Source organism: Podarcis gaigeae (genome assembly GCF_964106915.1).
Source record: "Podarcis gaigeae genome assembly, chromosome: Z".
NCBI lineage: Eukaryota > Metazoa > Chordata > Lepidosauria > Squamata > Lacertidae > Podarcis > Podarcis gaigeae.
Genome location: NC_139691.1, coordinates 29,114,042 through 29,139,167, shown reverse-complemented (window position 1 = coordinate 29,139,167; position 25,126 = coordinate 29,114,042). Strand labels below are relative to the sequence as shown.

At 42.6% G+C, this 25,126-nt stretch overlaps 1 protein-coding gene across 1 annotated transcript in view; it reads left to right on the top strand.

Annotated features, from left to right (window-relative positions):
* The window catches only part of BRWD3 (bromodomain and WD repeat domain containing 3), a 75,318-nt gene that overhangs the window by 23,998 nt on the left and 26,194 nt on the right, over positions 1 to 25,126 (top strand). The window contains exons 13-22 of the mRNA XM_083722008.1: positions 689 to 793; positions 2,179 to 2,332; positions 4,421 to 4,555; positions 6,174 to 6,302; positions 7,855 to 8,080; positions 13,778 to 13,945; positions 14,065 to 14,248; positions 16,472 to 16,565; positions 18,898 to 19,047; positions 20,185 to 20,261. Of these exons, the coding sequence (XP_083578134.1) occupies positions 689 to 793; positions 2,179 to 2,332; positions 4,421 to 4,555; positions 6,174 to 6,302; positions 7,855 to 8,080; positions 13,778 to 13,945; positions 14,065 to 14,248; positions 16,472 to 16,565; positions 18,898 to 19,047; positions 20,185 to 20,261 (1,422 nt within the window). The remainder of the gene's footprint in view (positions 1 to 688; positions 794 to 2,178; positions 2,333 to 4,420; positions 4,556 to 6,173; positions 6,303 to 7,854; positions 8,081 to 13,777; positions 13,946 to 14,064; positions 14,249 to 16,471; positions 16,566 to 18,897; positions 19,048 to 20,184; positions 20,262 to 25,126) is intronic.

Genomic DNA, 25,126 nt, shown 5'->3' with positions numbered 1-25,126 from the left:
GAGGCAAAGCTGAAAAATGGCATGAGTAGCCAAACTGTGGTTAGGCTGTGACATCTCAGCTGGGACAAAGTGTTCTGAATTGCATTGGGAAGTGTGTGGATAGCTGTTCAGTATTATACTTTTTTAAACCTTTATATCCCACTTATATTCACTAAGTGCCTTTAATTAAAGGAAATTAATGAAAATATTACCTGTTAATTAGCCACTATATAAAAACATCTGATAAGCAACTAGAAGCCAGTTCAGTTGAGTTTTGTTCCGATGCTTACTAAATGTTTAATATCTGGTTGGTGAGCTTGTGAACTGACCACATGGTATAAAGCATTGCATTTTGAGGAGTTAGGAGAGTTCTAGGGTTGGGTTGTTCAGCCATGAAAGCTGTTTCTAGAGGTTGCTGTCATTTAGAACATGCATGTGAAGCTACCCTGAATCAAAGGCATATGCATACCTTGCCCCCTTGTGCTGCATTTTGTGTTAAGTGTGTTTGTGGGTAGCAGTGCAGGGTCAATCACAAGATAGTGGCCCTTAAAAAAAATAAAGTGGAAATATTATTATGCAGGAGTTCAGGGTGCCGGTAGACCAAATTCTGAACTGGGTAGGGGAAAAGCAGGTTGGAGAGCAAAGCAGAGGGGCTTCAGAGCCCTACACATGTAACTTTTTTCCTTTTCCCTTTTACTTGAAAATACAGACTAAGATTTGTCAGTGGAAGCAGAGATGGAACAGCCAGAATCTGGCAATATCAGCAGCAAGAATGGAAGAGTATAGTGTTGGAGATGGCGACTAAGATGACTGGGTAAAAGGCAGAAAAATGTTTATAATTTAACCTCAATAGACAAAGGAATTCAAATGTTCAAAACACAGTAATATTTATTTCTGTGGTTGAAATCCAGAAATGTTTGTTTTCTTCACCTGTTTCAGCATCTCTCCCTTCTAGCCATTTTCCTGTTGTGGCTTTTGTGTAACTCAGGGTTTCTGGGGAAACCAAACCATCTTGTTACCTATGGAAAGTTTTGTCATGGTATTCATAGTAGCATTAAGCTGCACCCGTCTGGTTGCTTCCCATCATCATGTTATGTGTGGCGCATGGGGCTTGCTGTTAAAAATTTGTAAAGCTACAGTACATCTTACTGGGCACATGCATTTCTCTAGAGGGGAGCACTGGCCTACTTTCTGAACTAACTGTACCTGGTTGAGACACAGTGAGTTGCACTAGAAGGGAGCTCTTTTTTGCATTAGAATCTGACAGAGTTTCCGCAGAAAGGAACCTTGTAGTCTGTGTTGAGCATTAAACCAAACAGGATAATTATCAGAAATATAAAAGGCAGATCTTTTCAGAGAGCATTTGGTTATTTTATAAGCTACTTATGCTACATTTCTTGTTTCCTCTAAAGATTCAGCAAAATTTGAATGAACTTGCATTTTCTACATGTATTCTCTGGCGGCTGAAAAATGTTAGGTTTAAATAAATAAATTCCTTTATACTACTGTTTGCATGTACAGTTAAACCTCGGTTGTTGAACGTAATCCATTCCGGAAGTCCATTTGGCTTCCGAAATGTTTGACAACTGAGGCACAGCTTTAGAGTGGCTGCAACAGCTTCCTGCACTCAAGCAGGAACAGTGTCGGACTTTCGGCTTCTGAAAAACGCTAGAAAACCGAAGCATTTACTTCTGGGTTTTTGGCCTTCGGGAGCCAAAACGTTCCAAAATGGAGGCATTTGGGAGCCGTGGTTTGACTGTATTGTTTTGATCTGGCCAGCTTTTTACTGACAATGGTTTAGTGATGATAATCTGTTTCCGACATCTGGAAATTAAGGCCAAGTATGATGTATAACTGGAAGGGTTTGTTTGTTTAAAGAAAGGGGTGGGAAACAGGATGTAGCATGTGGGTCGAATCTTCAGCTCTTCACTCCCACCTGACAGGCCACTTCGACAGGTGGGCGGGACTAGTAACCTTTTTGGAACCTGTAGTTTCTTCCTCTGGGGCAGCTGCACAAAAGGTGGATGGGGAGGGGTACGTTCCTAGGATCACAGCCCAAATGTATCCCATGGCTGCTTTTAACATCTTCAAAAAACAATCTGATCAAAGATTTCCCAGTGTCGCATTTAGTTTGGCTCTAAGTTGGTACTTAAAAGTTTCATTTGACTAGATTCTTCTTTAACGTCTACATTTTCTCAGAAATAGCCAAGTGTCTGGGGAAGACAAGGTGTCCAAGTTGAAGGTGACTATGGTAGCTTGGGATCGTTATGATACTACTGTTATTACAGCAGTCAACAATTTCCTTTTGAAAGTGTGGAACTCTACTACTGGGCAGCTTCTTCACAACCTAACTGTAAGTTAGACCTTCAGTCGATTAGCTTTTTAAGAGGATCTGCATTTAGTGCTCTCTCTGTTGTGTGCCACTGAACTGGGGTCTGGCACTAAGCTTTGGCATCTTTAAGAATTAAGATTCTGATCATGCTTGTGGAGAACAGCTGAGAAACTTGCAAACAGCATCAGATGAGTCCAGGAGTGGTGCGGACCAAGGACTGGTGATCTTTTATCAGAAACACATCAAAACAAATATACAGAAAACAAAATAATTGATCAAATTAGTATCGTTTTCCTAATGGGAGGAGAAAGCTGTTATCATTTTTCCTGCATTCTAACCGATTGATGGTTGGCTGGCTGGCTGGTTGGTTGGTTGGTTAATCAATCAAATAAGATTTTCCTGTTGTTTACTATCCATCTGCCTTCTAACGGATCAATTAACTAATGAAATTATAAATATATTTATATTTTTTACCAAAACTTCAATGAAGGAACCCTTCTGAGGCACTTCTGAGAAAATGTTAGCGTGTTTACAATTGAATGAATAAAAGATACCACTTATTGTTCAGGAGGGGATTACTTGTGTTTCATAATACAATTAGAATTTTCATAATATAAGTGGGACTAAAACCCGCCCCCCCAGTATTAAAGTTTCTCTCATATATATATATATATATATATATATATGAATGAATGAATGAATATCAGATCCTTCCAGATACCTGTTGTGTTCAAAAAATTCCCACAGGGTTGGAAAATGCTGTGACAGGCATGTATATTACTCTGTCTGATCCCAGGAACAGCAGGGATAGGTGAATTCTTGCTTGGCCAAAAAAGCAAGCTGCTCTTGTGTTCAAGTATTCTCAGTAAGATTCTCCATTGTTAAGCTGAACAATAGAGCAGCCTGATTTGTTCCTGTGTGACTATTCCCAATAACAAAATCCTGACCTGTGGGAGTAGGGTGAACTGGGAGCAGTGGGCAGGCAAGTGGGACAATTGTCTTCTAGGTTGTGTAGAGCAGGAACGTCCAACTCCAAAGAGACTGTGATCTACTCACAGGAAAAAAAGTGGCAGCGATCTACCCCTTTTGGGGGAGGGGTTCAGGTCAAAGTTGTTGACTTTTTTTAGGGAGTACAGTTCCATTTTTTTGTGGGGGGGGGGTCTGGCAAAAGTAAAGGGGAAAGGGGATTAGTTGCTCACCAAAAGATTGCTATGAAAACAATCTGCCTCACAGTGAAAACTCTGTCTTCCTTTCCAGCGAAAATGGAGAGTGGGGTGAGGGGGCGGATGCTCTTAGGCAAAAGCAAAGGAAAAGGAGCCCATGATCGACTGTGATCGACCTGAAGCTCTGGGGATTGATCAATGGATCCCGATCAACCTGTTGGACATCCCTGGTGTAGAGCTATCGCTTGCACTCAGGAGGCTGATGTGCCCTTCAGTCCCCAGCAGCAAATATCTGTGGAGCCTGTCCCCACTTCAAATTGGAACTGCTCCAGTATGAGCAGATTTGCTTGCATTTCCAGCTACCCACTTTTTAAAACAATTGCCTTGTCTTTAAACAGGAGGTCAGTGTGGATATGCCTCCATTCTCTCTCAATTCCAAAATATTAAAAAGTCCCTGAATATGGGCTTCTACCTGACATTGTAGTTTTCTGTGTTAGAACCCTTCTGACATGCTAGTTTTGTGTCTATTAGGGGTGTTCATTTTTCCATTTATATACCAGTTTTCATAAAAATTGCCAAGTGGTTTACAAAGCACAGTATAAAACACACAATTGCAAACAACTAATAAAAGATCAATACTATCATAAAAAAACCCAAACCAGGGATTAGTTCAGCAACAGCATAGTGGTGGACACGTAGGATTCTTTAAACTTCACAAGGATCTGATGGTCTGGGTGACACACCTTTTTGTAATGAAAGAATGTTCTGTCATCGAAGCCTTCAGTCTGAGGTGGTAGACCACAGAAACATGCAGACCACCTTCACAAGATTGAGGCACTGGTCACCTGTGTGTATGTGACGAGCAGGGGAGGGGGGAATGTAACATGAAGCTTATATGGGACAGTAACTACTTCTTAAAATATTACTTTCTTTGCATTTGTTGCAGGGCCATGATGATGAAGTGTTTGTTTTGGAAGCTCACCCATTTGACCAAAGGATCATGCTTTCTGCAGGCCATGATGGGAATATTTTCATTTGGGACCTCGAGAAAGGAGCAAAAATGCGCAATTACTTTAACATGGTACTGTATGATGGGCAGAATGAGTGGTCAGATCTTAGAATCATAGACTTGTAGAGTTGGAAGGGACCCTAGGGTCATCTAGTCCAACCCCCTGCAGTACAGAAAACATTTTGCCTAACATGGGGCTTGAGCTCATGACCCTATGATTAAGAGTCACAGATCTGAGAATTACTGTGTGTTTATCTGTGTTGGTGCAGGATCTTTATAAAGCACCTCATACCAAAGCAGAGAGAACCCACCCTTGCTGTCCTTGGTGAAAATACATCTTGCTGAAAATAGAAGTAAAGTTTCTATAAGCTTAATGGTAAAGGTAAAGGACCCCTGGCAGTTAAGTCCAGTCGCAAACGACACTGGGGTTGCGGCTCTCATCTCGCTTTACAGGCCAAGGGAGCCGGCGTTTGTCCACAGACTGTTTTTCCAGGTCATGTGGCCAGCATGACTAAGCCGCTTCTGGTGCAACGGAACACCGAAACCAGAGCAGCTCACGGAAACGCTGTTTACTTTCCCGCCGGCGCGGTACCTATTTGTCTACTTGCACTTTTGGGCGTGCTTTCGAACTGCTAGGTTGGCAGGAGCTGGGACCGAGGAACGGGAGCTCACCCCATCCCAGGGATTCAAACCGCTGACCTTCTGATCGGCAAGCCCAAGAAGCTGAGTGGTTTAGACCACAGTGCCACCCGCGTCCCTTAAGCTTACAATATAACAAAACCATGCAGGTTGAGAAGGGGGTGGGGGAGAACTCTGTTGTGATTAACAGGTCTAATTTGTAATCAGAGGGAAATGTTTTGCCAGGTGCTCGCAAAAACCAAGTGCTTTGTGGGAGGGATGTTGTTAAGAGTTCCTGTGGCACACTCAGAGCAAAGGGGTGCTTTTTAACCTAAGTTTAGCCCAGTCCTTCCCTTTCCCTGTCCTTTACTTTCAGATCCTAGTTCTTTTTCTTTCCCGTTGATACAAATTTGCTCCTGATTACATTGACTCCTGTGCTTGCTCACCTGTTCCTTTTAGTCAGTGGACCCTCCCCTCCCCCTCAGTTCTGGTCTGTTTCTTTGAGTTAAGTGGTCTGTTTGTCTCAAGTGATTTTATTCATCCATTGTCAGTCTTACATTCTTCGGTTCCCTTTGTGTGTGCTTTTGCATGTACTTATTGTGTGTCAAGTGATTCTTATTTATTTCCAGCCAAGCCATAGTATGCCTTTAGTTGTTGTCATAGTAATTGCTAGCATCATCTTCATTATTTCTTTTTTACCCTCCCTCAAACTTTGAATGCTATTCTTGTAGGAACTGTTGCAGCTAACCTCTTGAGATTTGGCAAGAGGTGCTCTGCTTACAAATTTCATCAATTTTCTGCCAAAAATTGTGAATTAAATCTGCAGGCAATGTAATTAAATGGAAGATGACAAAGCCCTTTTTTTTACTCCAAAGTGAACTTGAACCTGGGCAGAACTGGGCAGTGTCTGGAACGCTTTGAGCTGAGAATGGTTGTTTTTTTGAAGTGCTGAATCAGGGTCAGAACCAAATCTTCTTGTTGGTACACAACCCTAAAAGAAAGGAAATTTCAGCTTATAAATTTGTCCAGAAAAGTTAAGCAGATCCAAATGGGTGTTGTGTGTGTTTTACAGATTGAGGGCCAAGGCCATGGTGCAGTGTTTGACTGTAAATTTTCCCCTGATGGTCAGCACTTTGCCTGTACAGATTCCCATGGGCACCTACTATTGTTTGGATTTGGATGCAATAAGAGTTATGAAAAGGTGAGTTGGTGGACTCTTAATGTCCTTCTGTGTTTAGCAGTATTTGACATCATCCAGCCAGAATGAATTACTTTTAAAGTCCTGTGAATTGCAAGGAAAATGTAAGAATGTGCTTAAATCTCTCTTAAAGTTAATGGGATGTTAAAAGTGCCTAGCTTTGCAAATGGATTGTGTGTGCTGTTCTTCTGTGGGAGACATTCAGACTGGAACTAATTACTCTAGAGTAATCCTACTCTGTGGTGTTTATTGTATAGCTGCTGGTTTGAGGACTGATTAACTGATAATGTCTAGAGGAACTGAGTCCTTGATTTATAAACTGCTAATAATGGTGTGAAAAGGATGCAGATGTTTTTAAAGGCTAAGAAAATGAGAAGTGTGTGTGCACATGCTCATGCTTTGTCTTAAGCAGCAGCTTCTTTGCACTCACAATAAAGAAGAATTTCTAAAGAAAAAATATAATTAAAAAACCAGCTAGTGACTCCTAGTATGTTTGCAAGCACAGTTCAGAGTGTTGGTACTGACCTTTGAAGCCGCAAACGGCTTTGGCCATGTATACCTGAAGGAGCGTCTCCACCCCCATCGTTCATTGAGGTTCCATCGCCAATGGTCTTCTGGTGGTTCCCTCACAGCGAGAAGTGAAGTACCAGGTAGAGGGCCATCTCAGCAGTGGCACCCACCTTGTGGAACACCCTCCCATTAGATGTCATGGAGATAAAGAACTACACAACGTTTAGAAGACATCTAAAAGCAACCCCTGTATCAGAAAGTTTTTAATGTGTGACATTTTATTATTTTCTTAAATTTTGCTGGAAGTCGCCCAGAGTGGCTGAGGAAACCCAGCTAGATGGGTGGGGTATAAATAATATTATTAATAATAATATTACTCAAAATGATTAAGAAAGCAAGTTTTGGCCAAGGGCGTTCCTCCTGGGCAGTGTATTTCACAGGTTAGGGGCACTATTTAAAAAACTGCTCTGCCCACTAGGAAGTTTAACCTACCGATTTATGGCGGAAATTTTGAGCAGGACTGCCCTAAAAATATTTAAGGATGTGAAAGTGTGTTAGCGAGATGTGCACTCCATAAAGGTTCTGAGTCAAAACCAGAACCTTGAGTTGAATTTGGAAGAAAACTGGAAAATTACACAGTTTGCAGTGAATTGGTTATAAAAAGAAGTTTGTTAAACTCCTTCTCCTGAGGTTGACCACTTAGGACCTCATATCTGTGGTTTCTGAAGGATACCACCCTCATGTTTCATTAAAGCTTTTCTTTGTAGTCCTAAGGGTGAGAACTGTGCTTGCTTTTTTAAAAAAAAAAAATGAAATCCACATAGAAAAGACACTTAATTCTAAGCTTTTGTGGTGCATAGAAATAGTTCACATGCAGGTTTGCTCCTCTAAAGTAGTCTGAATAGTCCGATGGGACCAAGGTGAGAATTACCATTTGACAGATAATTTCTAGCCAGAAAGACAGTTAACAGAGTATGCGTTGTATGAGAAGAATTAAGAAATGTTTGTGTATTTGTACTGATTTCTACGTTTGTGTCCGATGTAGATCCCGGACCAGATGTTCTTCCACACAGATTACCGCCCTCTGATCCGTGATGCGAATAACTATGTCCTAGATGAACAAACTCAACAGGCGCCGCATCTCATGCCTCCCCCGTTCTTAGTTGATGTGGATGGAAATCCTCACCCCACAAAATACCAGCGACTGGTGCCAGGGCGGGAAAATTGTAACGATGAGCAACTCATTCCTCAGCTGGGATATGTGGCAAACGGTACACCATATTTAAATCACAGAATCTGAAATGAAGAGGTGTTTCTTGCCTATTATGAAGTTTCTTAGAATGTAGTATGCCTATTAAGTTTCTGTTTTTGGGTATGGTAGTCTTCATCCTGCTGGCCTTCAGATGGTTTGGATTATCAATATATGCTGGCTGGAACAGATGAGAATTGCAATCCAAAACATCTTGATGGCATCAGGTTGGGGTAAGGCTGGGATATGGGTTAACTCAAGAAAGAAGGGTCCCTCTCTGTCTTGCATGGGGGAAAACCATACATTAAAAATAATCTATGAAAATATAAGTAATAACATAGGTCTCCTGATGAGGCAGACCAGCAGTCTTTCCTCTGAATTTAATGTCAAAGGTGTTTTGTTTTTTTGTTTACTCATAAGTAAAGATGCAGTCTTAAACCCACTTATGTACAAGCCAGCCCCTTTAAATTCAGTAAGATTTACTTCCTTGTAGACATGGTTGGGCTTGCCACTGTAAATCTTTCTGAATGCAATTTTGGGCTTACTTTAAGTGAAGACTTTTTGGTGATTAACACCTTATTTCATCAGATACTATTTAAATAAGTTTTTCTTCTTTTGATTTTATGGTTTACTTTACCAGATTTTGTCTCTAATGCATTCTTTTTGTGACCTTATTGTTCATCATTTAGAAACCATGTTAAGCAACAACAAAAATTTGTCAAAATAAAGTTGTAGCTGTAGCTATTTTTTGAAACCTTCCAAACAATACAGATGAGGGGAATGCATTTAGACAAGCTAGCATAAAAGCTCTGTGATGCGATGGAGTTTCTAAATTGGAAAAGTAATTAAGTATTACTCCATGGTTGGGCTGCAATCCTAAGTAAGCAGGTGAACATACAAAAGGCTGGGAGGGGTGGAGTTTTTGGATTTCATTATCTAGCAGCCTCTGCTTGATGAGAGAGAAGATTTGTGAGCCATCCAATAGAAGAAGGGAATCTATTGCAATCCCTATTTGCCTGTGTTTGAGGGTAATATCAGAAAACGATGTAGAATTATGTGTGTCTCTCAATAAAGAAGTTAGTAAGCATTCTGGGTCTGTATTGAAATGAATTTTTAGCCAGTATTTGAAAGTCATAATTCAGCCCCTGGATTCTAGGAGATGCTGGCCTAACTTTGAACATATAGCCAGATAGGAGACACATTTTGGAGCCCCTAGAATTTGTCGGAAGAAGAATGCCTCTACACCCTCGACTTGGTTGTTAAAGTCAGTTATCCATAAGGAAATCCCATAAAGGAGTTGCAATACAGTTTTTGCTCTATATGCCTAACCGCTGCAGGCACATTCTGTTTACCATCAAGAAAATAGAATTGTTTAGTTTGTGCTGCAGAGCACAAATGGTCTGCAGAGCACAAATGGACACCCATTTTAGATTGTAAAAGGTGATCCCTAAGTATTTTAAGCTTTTAACTTGTTCGATTTCTTGATTACCAATACACAATTTAGATGGATGCCAACTCTTTGGCAATAATCAATCGATAGGTGATTTCCTTGACAGTAATGAAAGTACGCTTTTAGAACTTTTAGAACTCTGGTGCAGGAGAGGTTAAAAAAAAGAGAGGGGGTAAAGGACCCCTGGATGGTTAAGTCCAGTCAAAGGCATCTGTGGGGTGTGGCGCTCATCTTTCTTCAGGCCGAGGGAGCTGGTGTTTGTTCACAGACAGGTAATGTGGCCAGCATGACTAAATTGCTTCTGGTGCAACGGAACACCGTGATGGAAACCAGAGCACATGGAAATGCTGTTTACCTTCCTGCCTCAGTGGTACCGATTTATCTACTTACACTGGCATACTTTCAGACTGCTAGGTTGGCAGGAGCTGGGACAAGCAACAGGCGCTCACCCCATCGTGAGGATTTGAACTGCCGACTTTCTGATCGGCAAGCCCAAGAGGCTCAGTGGTTTAAACCACAGCGCCACCTGCAGGAGAGGAGGACAGTGTCATTGCATATAAATGTACAGTGGTACCTCGGGTTACGAGCTTAATTCGTTCTGGAAAGTCCATTCTTAACCTGAAGTGTTCTTAACCTGAGGCGCACATTCCCTACATAGGCCTCCTGTGGATTGCGTTCGTATCCCGGGGCAAAGTTCGCAACCCAGGACACCTACTTCTGGGTTTGTGGAGTTTGTAACCCGATGTGTTCGTAAGCAGGACTGTTTGTACCACTGTACCACTGTATAGGAACTACCTTAGATCCCACTGCATAGGAACTGCCTTAGATCCTAACCTAGGAGGGTTGCCATTCACAACGAGTAGATGTTGTTTCATATCATTCAAAAATAGATTAAATAAATGTGGGGCAAGAATACATATAAATTTCCCCTTTCGGATTTCTTATACTTATCCGCTAGAAAGGCAAGTGAGAGACAGTGATCAATAGTTGATTTCTATTTTGTAAATCTGATTTACAAATGTTAAGGACCAATAATTCTATTCCTTTTAATCCAATCCAACAGCGCTCTAAATGTTTAGAGTTTACTTATAGTGGACAGCAGACCGATAGGGTGATAATTACACGGCTGTTCAGGATCACCTTTTTTTATAAATTGGGATGATTACAGAAGTTAACCACGATTATGGTATAATTCCATATTCATCTTTAAGAGTTAAAAGGTTAGCAAGTGGTGATGTCCACCGATGTGCATACTTTTTTCAAAACCTCAGCAGAAATCCCATCAGAGCCAGGGGCCTTACGGGGTTTAAGCTCTGCAATAAGTTCCATAATTTTGTCTGAGCTTACTGGGGGCAAGTTTGGTATAATAAAGAGGACAGGCTCATCAGCATTTGGAAGAAAGCAGGGGGAGATTTTGAGTATTTTAAAATAGTAGTCCACTCAGGTTTGGGAGGGAATGGTAGGTACAATTAAAAAATAGTATTCTGATAGCCAGAGGTTATTTGCCAGAAGGTTTTATGATCATTCACTTTTACTGCATTTATTAAGTGTGTCCATTTATTCTGATGGTATATTTTCTTCTTCTTAGCAATAAGTTCATTATATAACTTCCTACGAGTAAAATAGTTTTTTTTTTGTTTTATCGTCACCCTTTTTGCAAAGGTCTCTGAACGATATTCTGAGCAATCTTTTCTCTGTATAGCATTCCTGGTCAAACCAAGGGGAGGGATTAGAGAGGGTAACAGATGCAGGCTTAGCTATTGTACCACAGTTGTCTATTACTTGGGAGTAAGCTGTTATTACTACCTTAATAGAATGTGAGTTACTAAGGGTTGTTGTCAAGTGTAACATTTTGTCTTGAGTCCAGGAATTTGGTCCCTTCGAATTGTGGGGACTATCTAATCCTTTTCAAAATACTATCAGAGGCCTGATCAGAGTTACCAGGCTTCAAGATCTTATTTACTGGGTCGCATGTAGACAGAAGTAAGGGGGCGATTAGCAGTGGGGAAGAAAGGTGTCATGCACACTCCTTGTATTTGGGAGTAAGCCAATTCAGTGGAGCTTCTGTGAATGAATGTGCAGAGATGTTCAGGATTCAGCTGAGTGTTTCCCAAAGAAAAGGCTCTCATGAGGCAGGATCCTGATCCGTTTACATGCATCTACACTCGTGGGCGTCCTCTACTATGAAACTAATGAAGCTTAAGCTTCAGGGCCCCTAATCTTAGAGGGGCCCTAATACTGACTCTAGCCCATATTGCTTAAAATAGACACAATTTGAGTCACACAACTCAAATTGATTAATTTTTTGTTATATATATTTCAACAATCCTAAAGTTTGAGAGTCAGTAGTTCAGATGTTATAAAGGTGGAGTGTTAAGGTAGCTTGGAAACTAAAAGGCAAAGGAAATTTTTGTTCACACCAGTGACTTGTACATGTGAGATAATTCAGTACAGCAATTTAAATCAATATCTGAGATGTAGTAGTTAATTTGTTTTAATTGATCAGTTGTGGAAAAACCCTATTGAGGAAGTGGTTTGTTGCTGGTTGCGAAGGGCCCCCACAACATTTCAAGCCTCAGGGCCCCAAAAATTTAGCTCCACCACTGGCTACACTCCTGTTCCTGTGATTCAGATTAGAACAGCCTGTAGGTGCTTCCTTATACAGGACTCAAGTGAACTCACACGATACTGCAGTCCAATCCCTCCCCCCCAAGAAGTCAAAATAATATTTTCCTCTCCCCACAACTCTTATTGGGTGATCTGATGAAGGTCTTTTCCCCTTTCTCGTTCACCCCTCTCGTGACTGGTCAGAGAATAGTGTCACTGTCATCATACCTGCCCAGTCAGTCAGTCAGGCCTGGAAGACTGCAAGGCCTAGTGCTCCATGAAAGACTCACCTCTGCTCAAGCTAGTGGGAAGCAGTGAAAAGCAGAAAGAGAGGTGGCAGTGGCGGCACGATCTGCTGCTTGGTGCAAGAGACCCACACATTCAGTAAGGAGGGCAGGAAACTCATGATGGACTAGCAGCTGATGGCCCATGGACTGGCAGTAGTCCAGGGACTACCACTTTGAGTAGCACTGTCCTAGAACAAGTGTGACAATAATACCTTTAGAAACAAATTCCAGGGTGGGAGCTGTGTTAGTCTGTTTCAGAATAAAATAAAGAAAAATGAAAAACAGTGTCTAGTGGCACCTTAAAGACCTACAGACTTATTGTATCATATTTGTTGGTCAGATACCATTTCATCAGGTGCATTACGTTTTAACCTTTATAGATAGGTTTAATCACCTGCAAAAAACGTTTTAGCAGAGTGAGGCCAGAAAATTACACAATACAAGGGAGACTTGAAAAAATCAACAAATACACAACACAAATGAGATCTGGTCAAAGGTGTAAAAGATTGAATCCATAGGGGTGATCTGCTTCCAGTTGGTGCTGATCCAGGCTGGAGCTGGAGTCATGGTTTCTAACTATGGAATGGAATGGTGGCATACAAATAAGATGATGACAGTGATGATATGTTAACCCAGTACAGGTTCAGAGAAGACTTATAATCACTGTCAGTTGCTCTGCTAGGTCATTGTTTGCAGCAGGATCACCTTCCTCCCCCCAAGTAGTCCCTTCCACATAGACTTGCAGCAATAGATCTGTCTGTGAGCCAAGTAGGTGCTCCTCTGGCCCCTTGGACTTCCTGTCAGGTCTGTTGCTGCATTTGCTCTTGAGACCTGGGGGTGGGTGGGAATCAGGAACTGAAAGAAGGGTTTGATGGATTATGGGGGGATGAGTGAGTTGTCCCTGAGATGGGGTTCTTCAGGTTGTTTTCAAACTACTGTGAGATTCTTCCAGTCCAGATGGAGTAAGGTTTATCTGCAGGATCACAAGCCTTGACCTCCAAAGAGACCTCCAGGCTCTGCGTTGGATAGGATCCTAAACCTGCAGGCAAGATGAATATTGTGCATACATAAACACCTAGCCAGACAACAGTTCCTTTTTTTTAATGAGCAAGCGGTTCCTACGTTTAATTCTTACTTTAAATGGAGAATGCAGTCTTCTGAGTTGCACGGGGCTCTTCTTTCACCTGTGTGTCAAGGAAAAATAGTTCAGTTCAGTTCAGTACTAGCATGCGGGCTCACTGGCTAGCACAAGGTTCTTGATGGGCACATGGTAACCTGCTTCGGGGTCTCCCATGGCACACCTTTTGGCATTCACTCTAATAAAGTATTGTTGTACATCTCGGAATGTTCACTTGATGCTCTTTTTCTTGCAAAGGTGATGGTGAAGTTGTGGAGCAGGTGATTGGGCAGCAGACTAATGACCAAGAAGAAAGCATCCTTGATGGAATGATCAGGGAGCTACAACGAGAGCAAGATCAGAGAAGACTTAATGGAAGTGAAGCTACTTCAAATCTTCTGCAAATCAGATTGCAGCCTGCTAATAGTAAGAGTCATCTATTATTCTTCTAGACAAGTGTAGAAGGATTCAGTGTTCATTGGTCGTCTTTTGATACAACAAACACGTTGGGGGAAGTTGATTAGTCTTCTGGTTTGTTTTGGTAGCTTTGAGAAGTCCAAGTTTGGATATAGCTTCCCCCCCAAATGTTGGGCTCAGACGGAGTGGTCAGATTGAAGGTGTTCGGCAGATGCACCACAACGCTCCTAGAAGTCAGATGGCCACGGAGAGGGATCTCATGGCATGGAGTAGGAGAGTGGTGGTGAACGAGCTGCATCCTGGGGTTAGCAGGTAAAAACAATGTTTAGAATTATTTCAGGTTTTGTCTTTATGCATGTGTGTGCCATGATCTTCCTGGAATCGTTTTAAGGAACTCACCCATGTTACAGATCAGCAGAGTATGTTTGTTTGTTTGTTTGTTTGTTTGTTTGTTTGTTTGTTTGTTTGTTTGCTTGTTTGCTTGCTTGCTGTCACACCAACTCCCTTCTTTAGCTTTTCTAAACCTAAGCCAAAGTAGGAGGTTTAACTGACGGACATACCTGTAGGTAACCATCTTGGAAACCCTTAGCCAGTCATGGCAGGGGAGAGAAACAGCCAATCAGGAGTGTATGGGGCTGGTAAAGAAATTTGAAAGTTTACATGGCCGATAGAGCCTGGCTACAAAGGTAGCTAGGTGTGCTTAGGGGTCTGTCTGGCAGGATAAGCCTGTTTAATTTCCTCAGGTGGGGGAAATAGACTGAGAAAGAGGATAGATATACTTTAGGAAGAGGGAAAGCAAATAGTAATTGTAGGAGGAGATACTTTTAATAGAAACAGTTCTGTTGTAGAGAATTATAAGTGAAGTTTAAACCTAAAATGGCATTTCAGGGAGAAAATAAATACTGTGCCTTTAATAGTGAAACCTTCAAGCGTTATCCTTTTTGAATGTATGCTAATAGAAACAGTTTTTGTCTCCATTGTGCCTCAGCTTTGATTTCTGCCTAGCTTGGGGAATAGGTTTTCACTGCACTCCCCAGCATCAAGAGGCCTTGCTGCAGGTTTATATTATACCCTACCACATGCAGAGAATATCTGAATTCTTGGTTGTTTTAGAAAGGGAGTGACCAAGCTTTAATTATTCCATCTTCACTGAGGGAGTATGTTACAACAGCCCAGGTAACAAATGCATAGGTCAAGGCTGGTTCTTCACCAGTTCATACTTGAAATTGACAGACATAGGCAGCAGAGAGCTGTGGTTTGGTGGGTTAAGCAACAAGGCCCCAAATATAGTGTTTACATAGCTGTGTTGCTTTTCTCTAGTGTTCCCTTGCTTTTGCTGGACTTGGAACATGAATACACCAGTTGCAGCACCACAGAAACACAGCACTCTATACACCTTTGTTCCAGTCCTTGTAGAATTGCAAGGGGCATTGTTTGATAAATTACCCCTTCCTAGAGACGCTGCTGTAAGGATCCCTCTAATCTGGAAATGAAGAACCTCTAGCCCACAGGCCTGATTAGACCTAGTACAAGTCCCTGTTTGGCCCACAAAGCCATTTTCCAAGACCACACCCACTTGCCCCACACCTGACGTCATTTGTGATGTAGCTGCCAGTGAACAATTTGGAGCCTTAAAGTGCACTTCTTTCGCAAGGGAGACTTGCTGTTGCTGCAGATCAGCTGTTTGAGAGTAACAGCAAACTGGTTGGAATCAGCCAAAAGCCAGACTTGAACAGTGCCTTATCAGCTTATCAGTGGTAACTTTGGATTGGGTTTTTCCTTGCAGCACAGCTTGAGCTCAGTTTGTGCTACAAAGGAAAAAATTGACTGCTTGGTGTCATGCTGATGGCAGGTGATTAATAGGTGGGCAGTCCTCCTCATCTGTCAAAGTGGCCTTCCCCGGGTGGGGGAGCTCAGGATCCAGTTCACCAATTGGGAAAGGTTTCCCACAACTGCTCTAATCAAAGACCATTTGATTTGCTCAAAAAGTCCTAAAAGCATAATATTTTTCTCTCTTCCCATTAAATTTGCAGTTTTGAGAAATGGTAGCTTTGCGCATGAAATCTTATACATGTGAATTCAGGAATAAACTCTGCTGTGCTCACTGTGGCCTGCCACAGGAAATTGCACAGGATTACATTTTTAGCCACCCTGCACTGACGTCTGTTCTTTAAGTGCAAAATAAAGACCACACTTATCCACCAACTATCCTGGCTGAGCAAGCTCCAGTTTGCGCATCAAATTTTCTCATCCAGAACAGTTTCCCCGTTCAATTAAGTGGTGGCTGTTGCGTCTTTCTTTTGTACATGCAGATCTAATCTCTCTGTTGAAATGAACACATAGCAGGAGTGCATATAGAATTCTAGATTGAAGTACACTAGCTTCAATAGATGGGGAAAATTCTGAATCCCCCACCCCCAGCAAAAAATTAATAAATAAATAAAATAAATAAAAAAGCTTGGAAGCCAGGGTGATGAAAATCTAAGAACATGTTTAAAGGTTCAAAGATTAACCCAAACTTACCATCTTCTTAAGAGTTCAAGAGGAATGCCGAGCTGCAAAAGGCGAATTAGAAATTCATCTGTATACTCTTGAAAAGAAGAGAAAGCCTTCCCATACTTTACAAAGGGTGAGAAATTTTGCTTGTTTTCAGAAATCCTGTGTATTCCATGCTAAGAGCTAGGTAGCCAAGCACAGATACAGGATCTTAATGCTTTGGTGGGCAGTGCTGTTGGGAGGAAGGGCTGAAATACCACAGGCGTCCAGGATTTTTTAGGGAGTATCTAAGCTTGTGGGACGCAGGTGGCGCTGTGGGTTAAAGCCTCAGCGCCTAGGACTTGCCGATCGAAAGGTTGGCGGTTCGAATCCCTGCGGCGGGGTGCGCTCCCGCTGCTCGGTCCCAGCGCCTGCCAACCTAGCAGTTCGAAAGCACCTCCGGGTGCAAGTAGATAAATAGGGACCGCTTACCAGCGGGAAGGTAAACGGCGTTTCCGTGTGCGGCTCTGGCTCACCAGAGCAGCGATGTCACGCTGGCCACGTGACCCGGAAGTGTCTCCGGACAGCGCTGGCCCCTGGCCTCTTGAGTGAGATGGGCGCACAACCCCAGAGTCTGTCAAGACTGGCCCGTACGGGCAGGGGTACCTTTACCTTTACCTTTTTATCTAAGCTTGTGCAAAAGAGCAAAGTTCCACATAAATTGCAGGGGAATGAGGCTGGTGGTGCATAATATGATGAATAAGCTTAGCGTAGCTTTAAACTTGACTTCAAAGTAGAGAGCCAGGGAACTGGAGGGTATCTCATTTGGGCCTCCTCATCTTAGGAAGAATGATGCAAGTGGGTTCATGTCCTCAGACTATACAGATAAATGGATAAACTCCATGTATATTCATATACATTAATAAATTGGGAGTAAGAGTAAGGGATTGGGGATGTGGGTGGTGCTGTGGTCTAAACAACTGAGCCTAGGGCTTCCTGATCAGAAGGTTGGCAGTTTGAATCCCTGTGACGGGGTGGGGTCCCGTTGCTCTGTCCCAGCTCCTGCCAACCTAGCAGTTTGAAAGCACATCAAAGTGCAAGTGGATAAATAGGTACCGCTCCGGCGGGAAGGTAAATGGCGTTTCCGTGTGCTGCTCTGGTTTTGCCAGAAGTGGCTTAGTCATGCTGGCCACATGATCTGCAGACAAATGTCGGCTCCCTTGGTCAGAAAAGCGAGACGAGCACCGCAACCCCAGAGTCGATCATGACTGGACTTAACTGTCAGGGGTCCTTTACCTTTTTAAGAGTAAGGGATTAGGTAGGGAGAGCAAGGAGGCTCCAATTATAGTGGTTGCAGGTAGTGGGAGGTATGGTGTAAGGCATGAGACAGGGCAGATACAGAGGGCGTTGAATGCTTATTGTTGATTGCTGCATGCTGGCTCTTCCTCCTCCAACTGGGGAACCAGTGTCCTGTCAGCCAGCCCTCAAGCCTGAAGATACTGCTGTTAAACATCAGACCAGTTTTAAATATAATCTCATTCACCCACAGTTTGGGCCAGCAGGGGCAGAGTTGTGCCCCCCCCCCCAATCCTTGCCTGTCTAAGTGTTCAGGGCAACATCAGACCAGATTCCTCCCCACCCCCCCATGTACAGTGGTATCTTGGTTCTCGAATTTAATCTGTTCCAGGAGTCCATTTGACTCCCGAAACAGTTCGAAAACCAAGGCTCGGCTTGGTTCAAAAACTAAGGCGAGTTTCCTGCACTCAATCGGAAGCTGCTTCGGATGTTCATTTTCCAAAAAATGTTCGCAAACCAGAACACTTGCTTCCGGGTTTGTGGCGTTCAGGAGCTGATTTGTTCGGGACTCAAGCTGTTCGACTACCAAGGTGCCACTGTATAGTTTATAAGAATTCAGTCTCTCTCCCCCAAGTTTCTTGTTCCCCACCCCACCCCCGCCTAAGTACAGATCTAACTTGTGTTGAACACATGAGGCAGGTTAAGGATTCTGATGGTGTCCTGTTCACTGTGCTACTCATGGCCTCCCTGCCAATAAATATCCCATCACCTCTGGTCTCTGATGGGAGTTGGAGTCTGACATTTGGAGGGCCACAGGTTCCCTACTTCTGCTTTTAGCTCAGTTGTTTAATTTGCATTGGTTGTGGGTTTATTATAGCTTATACTGCAGTATGCTCTTGAAACACTTGGGGGTTTGGGTACAGTGAGGAAAAGAACTTTATCTACACAATGAATATTTAAGGCTGGAATAGTGAAACAGACCCTTTTACTGGCTAAAATGGATGTTTCAAACACTTCAACCAAGGTTTTGAATAAAAATGCTCACCTGTTAGAGAGCCATAGTTCAGCATTACAGGCATGAGCCAGCCATACATTATTGCATAGATTTGGTCAATCTTGATGTTCGATGCTGCAAACTTTCCTCTGTAATCTCAAATTCTGTGTTCTGTTCTTCCCTGGTACTGTGAAAGTGTGATTATCAACCCGGCAGTGGGCGATCTTTGCGAAGAAACCAACGCAAGCGTCAGCATGCTTACCAAACGCGCTCCACCTTTGATCATCATTCACAAGGTGTACGAAGAAGCTCACATACTCAGGAAGACTCTGAAAGCTCTTCTGAGGTCAGGTGTCTGGTTATTATATTAAATCGTGTTAGTGGGGGAAAGCATTAAAATAAACAGTGGACTTTAAACCATTACCAAATATGATCAAAATGTTGGAGTTAGAGTTTTGTCACAATTAGCAAAAGTAAGACTGGAAATGAGTTCAAGACAAATTCAGTTGGACAATTAGGAGCTGGCAGTGATCTGTGAACAGGTTGGTTTTGCCAGTACGAAAACCCCTACCAGCTATTTAGATCACCCTCAAATTGTTATGGTTGGGAGTTTGTGTAGCGTAGTGGCTAAGATGCTATGAAACAGAAACCTCCAATTCAAATCTTGCCTTTATCATGAATTTACTGCGTGGCTTTATAAAAGCATGCTTGTCTGAGAATATGGGTGATAGTATGACCTCATAGGGTTGCTGTAAGAATTACAGCTCTTCTCTTGCATTATCTAATTGTAATCCTTATAACACATCTATAAGATGCTTACAGATGCTAAGTATAATTATTAATTCAGCTATCTTCCCTTATTGCTATTTGAGTCCAATCTCCAGGTCTGCAAACATTCTGGAGGGAGAAATGCTGGCTGTTTGCCCTTAACAGGACTGCTCTTATGAGTCTGGCACTCTGCTAGTTCTGGAATGCTGTAATGGCAGCTTTGATGTTCATGGAAGATGTTTTCCCTTGCAGTTTTCTGTTCGCCCGCTGTATCTAATGTCAAGAGCAGTTACTAAAGCTTTGCTTAATGCTCAGCTTTGGATTTTACAGTTTGTGACAAAAGACGGACACAGGTGCTTTCTTTGCACTCCTTTGAGTCAGTTTGAGAAGATAAGCTGCTGTATACTAAGTGAGACCATCAGTCCATCTAGCTCAGTGTTGCCTACACTGACTGGCAACAGCAGCTCTCCAGGATTTCAGGCAGGAGTCTCTCTCAGCCCTATCTGAAGATGTTGGGACTTTCTGCATTCAAAACAGATGCTTTACCACTGAGCTGCAGCCCTTCCCCGTTTAGTTATTGACAGTGTCTTTTAGACCTACACGTAACAGGAGGTGTGCAATATGAGAGGGAACTCATCTTTCTGCTAGCAAATTTGTGACTGTAGCAAAGTGATGGAGCAAATGGACAAAGCTTTCTCTTTTCTTCCCCTCTCAGGAAGATGACACAGGTGGCACAAGTGATGCGTCTGTGGATGACAATGTCACTGCATGGCAAAGTGAAAGCAGCTCTAGGTAATTTCTCTTACTCTGTTTTAAAGGGGAATATTTCACAATGAATGTGCTGCTTGATACAAGGCCACCTAATGTGGGGAGGGCACCATGTGCACAGCTCTACATAGGAACTTTTTGCTGCTCAACAACAAGAATTTTGTACAAGTAACAGAAATTAGTGCAGATTTTTATCTGCTAAACTGATAGCAAATAAACTTGTGAGTGCTAACTTCTTCCTTTCAGTTTACCTGCTTCCCCTTGTTGTTAGTCTCATCCTCTGCAGAATCTGAACAAGATAATCACAGCAGATCAACAGCCAAGCTGTAAAAAATGTAAAGGAAAAAAGTAAATAACTTATAAATTCATATAACATATTTGATGGCCCCCAGAATTAAACACACGTGTGTCTAGAGTGACACGTCTCTATAGTAATGCCTCAATTGCACATTTTAAACCATGTTTTTAATTACAATAGTTTCTCCCAATTCTCCCCACCCCCCACCTTGGCTCAAATGAGTCAAGTATGCTTTGTCATATTGTATGAATGTAAAGTGTGGTTTATGTGTTTCATGCAAACTAAGCAGTAAGCCAGAAATAAACCAGTAATAAACCTTGGCTTATTTCTGGCTTACAACTTGTAAAGCATAGCCGGGGTTCAAATAGGACAAGACACAGTATGCTTGCTTGAACCAAGGGGTAGAAGTTACTCAGGTACTTATGTAGGGCCGGGTGATATCTGGTTTTCAACATCATGATATATCACCAGTTAAACATTGTGATTTAGTGATATATCACAGTGTCTGAAACATGGAACTATGCAGGGTGGGTGAAGGCTCAGTCTTTGGAGATAGCTGCTGGTTTTTTTGTTTTTTTCTTTTGCGACATCTGAGAGGGAAGTCAGTGACTCAGCATTGGCAGTGGCTTCATGAAACCGAGCTTTCTGTCAACTGCTACCAGGCAAACACATGTTATATCTGTGCACGCGCTCGTGTGTGTGCGTGCGCGGACACACACACACACACACACACACAGTGATTTGCGTGGCAATACCCGCCCCCTCCCACAGATGGGTAAATAAAGACACGGACAACAGAATTTAGGTTAATGGGCGAAAAATGGCCACAACTTTATTGATTACAGGTAAGAGCGGTATTGGCCTTAGGCTGCAGCGAGGAGAGAAAAGGGGCGAGCCCAGGCTACCCTGACCTTAAGTGCCCTCCGGAAGATCTGCCCCCCGACGCCACCCATTGGCTGGTGCTGACACTGAATAATAATGAGTTCCTGAGTCCCGTGGGGCTGGAGCTAGCCCCGCGAGAGTGTGGGTGGGGTCGTGAGCCCCGCAACCCCCCCCCCTCCTGAGATCGGGAGTGGCTTTGCCATGTATTGCCAATTATTTTTAAATGGTCATTGCATTGTGGTCTGGAAACTGGTATTGGACAATATTATCAATATATCTCCTAGCCCTATGCAAAGCAGAGACAAAGGCACAGAGCAGACTCACATAAACAAATCCCAAGAATCCCAAAATTTTACACTCCCCCCCTCCCACAGGGTAGGTGGGCTTACCTGGCTAGATGCCACCCATCTTGCTACAGCTGCCGGTGGGGCAAGGGTTGGTAAAGGGCTTTTTGGTCCAGGCTCATATTTGTTTTCTTAATAGCTTCACTGCTCTTGGTCTTTGTTAGGTAAGTGTTCCTTACCTAACTTTGGGGCTGGGACACAACCTGCTGGGCATCCTGCGGATGTCAGGGCCTGGCTCTGGCCATTTGTGGAGTCATCAGAGAGCTCCTGCGGCTGGAGGCTGATTGCGGAGCCTCCGTAGGTCCCTCAGATGTTGGGGCCTGGCTCGTGGAGCCCCCGTAGGCCCTGTGGATGTCCGGACTTGGCTCCAGGCAGCGGCGAGGCTTCAGAGAGCTCAGAACACTCACTTCTGGGTTAAAAACGTTTGTAACCCAAAAAAAACATAACTCAAACCACTGAGCCTCTTGGGCTTGCCGATCAGAAGGTCGGCGGTTTGAATCCCCACGATGGGGTGAGCTCCTGTTGTTCGGTCCCAGCTCCTGCCAACCTAGCAGTTCGAAAGTACGCCTCAAAGTGCAAGTAGATAAATAGGTACTGCTCCAGTGGGAAGGTAAACAGTGTTTCTGTGCACTGCTCTGGTTTCGGTGTTCTGTTGCACCAGAAGTGGCTTAGTCATGCTGACCACATGACCCGGAAAAACACTGCGGAGTGGACAAATGCCAGCTCCCTTGGCCTGTAAAGCAAGATGAGCACCACAACCCTAGAGTCGTTTGCGACTGTAGTTAACTGTCAGGGGTCCTTTACCTTTACCTTATTAGACAAGCTGGTTTGCTGTAACATGCCTAAACAACCATAGCATAAATGACAGCAGAGCAGTGCCCTCACTGTCAAGCACATAGATCGCCTCAGTATTCCAGTGATTTGTGTGGGGTGAAATAGGAGGAGGGGTAGAGACTACAGTACAGTTGATGTATGATTTGGTGCAAACTTGACTAAACATGCGTGAGGAAGCACCATCATGCCTACCATGTAGCAGTGGTGGGAGCAAACAAAGCCTACTTCTTTGCCACCATTGCACCCTCAATTAGCTGTCTGGCAGAACTTTTCAGAATAGTGAATGGGATTTTATGATCTGGCCAATAACGGATGCTCTGACGCCTTCAGAGGTGTGCTATAACAACTTTGCAAAGATACTTCAGAGACAAAATTGTTCAGGTTCAGACAGACCTGGATGCCAAGTCCAATGGAAGTTTATAGAGCAACATTTGTTCCATCTATACTGGATTGGTTTAGATTATTGCATCCTGGGGATATGGACAAGCTGCTTAAAGAACTGCCACCAACCACTTGCCTCCTTGACACTTTCTCATATTGGCTTCTTAAAACTAGCTCTAGGAGATTGGATGGATCCCTGTAGTGATTAATGCTTCATTGGAGAGTAGGGAGGTGCCATCTGCCTTGAAGGAGGCAGTGGTGCACCCCTTCCTTAGGAAAACCTCCCTGCTGCTATCCTACGCAAGCTCCTACTTGGCTAGGATGGCAGCAGAGATAGCTAGATAAATGTAGTCTTGGAAACATCTACCAGGTCAGAGATTGGTTTATTCCATGGGTTGATGCAGAACTTTGCATAGATCCTTCTGGATTAAGAGTACTACCTTTTCAAAACCTTAATAAGATGACGATTACAGGTCTAAATAATGCCTTTCTTAAAGCAACCATGCAGGTCCAGGGGAAGCTGGACAAAATCATTGGCATTTTACAGTTTTCCTTTAACACCTACCTATATTGGAGCATGAATATACTATCAATTTGCCAGTAGGGGGAGCAAGAGTATAGAATATGCAATACCTATAAAAATAATAAACTACTGTACTAAGAAAAGAGGAGCTGTATCAACTTTTGGATGATATCTGTCCTAGTAGGTTTCAAATATTTTATTCTGTAAATGGCTTTGGTGTCTTATGATGAAAAGCCATATCTTTTGCTTTTGCTCAGCAGCAGTTTAGGTCTGAATTAGGGACTCACTCACATGGCCTGAAAATAACAGGGTTTACACGGGGTCACTAATTCAGAAGTGGTGACATCTTGTATTTATAAGGCCCTTCTTTTTGAATGGACTGGTAACATGTTATCTTTGAAAGGAGTGTCTGGGACTGACATAGGACTGGAGTTACAGGATGAAGTATAGAATGCTAAATGGGTTAAATTACCTTTTAAAACCATGTCTGCAGAATTCAAGAACCCACCTTCAAAACAATACATAGATGGCATTGGACCCCAGTTAAATTGAATAGAATCAATCTCCAGAATGTTGGATGGGTTGTGGTGAGAGAGTTGTTTTGTGCAAGATTTTTGGATCACTGTATTCGATAAAATATCTATTTATTGAATATTATGAAACAGAAAACGCCTGACCCTTCTTTGGCCCCTTTTTAATGATTCCACTTTCAAAAGGTCCTCATATATTACATCCAAAATTAATAGCTCTATTACTAGCAGTGGCCAACTTAGAAATAGAGAGGCACTGGAAATCAAGAGGATTCACCATGAAGGGCTGGCTTGATAGAATATGGGATGTAGCACTTTCAGAACATCTAGCATACCACAGCTGGGTGATTAAGGTCCTTTCAAAGGGGGGGGGGAATTGAAATAGTTTGGTGGCCATTTATAGCATATATTCACACCAATGAACACTTGTTATAACCCCCATTGGGTCAGGTAACATGGAATACTTACATTTAATAAATTTAAGAAAGAAATAACACTCTATACTATAAATAACTATTGAAAACTATACTATAAATAAGTATAGTTCTATACTATAAATAACATAATTTAACAAATAAATAAAACAACTAAATAACATTAACCACACTGTCTCAGAATAAATGTACTTACTATTAATCAACGGCACTGTTGTAATATCCTTCCTTTTATGCTGTAATGGTAAATCTTATTTTCATTTCCAAACTGACAACTTCTCCATCTTATACTCAACATAACTGTAAACATTATCTATATTGTGCCTTGTCAATATTGTTGTTGTTTTGGCTGTAGTATGAAAATACAGTAAAAAGTAAATGGAGGGGGGGTAGACCTCACAGGACCTAGAAGTGTTAAACAGTTATCACCCAGTGACAAATATCCCCTTACTTGGCAAGGTGCTTCAGAAGGTGGTTGCAGTCCAGCTTTAGGCATGCTTGAAGGAAGCTAATTACTTGGATGCATTCAGACATGGTCATCGTATGGACTCGGTCATCCTTCTTGATAACATTTATCAGAGATGTGGGGAATGCAATCCTGCTCGTTTTCTTTGCACTCGCAGCAGCATTCGATACTGTTGTTTTCCAGAGTGGACTGGAGCA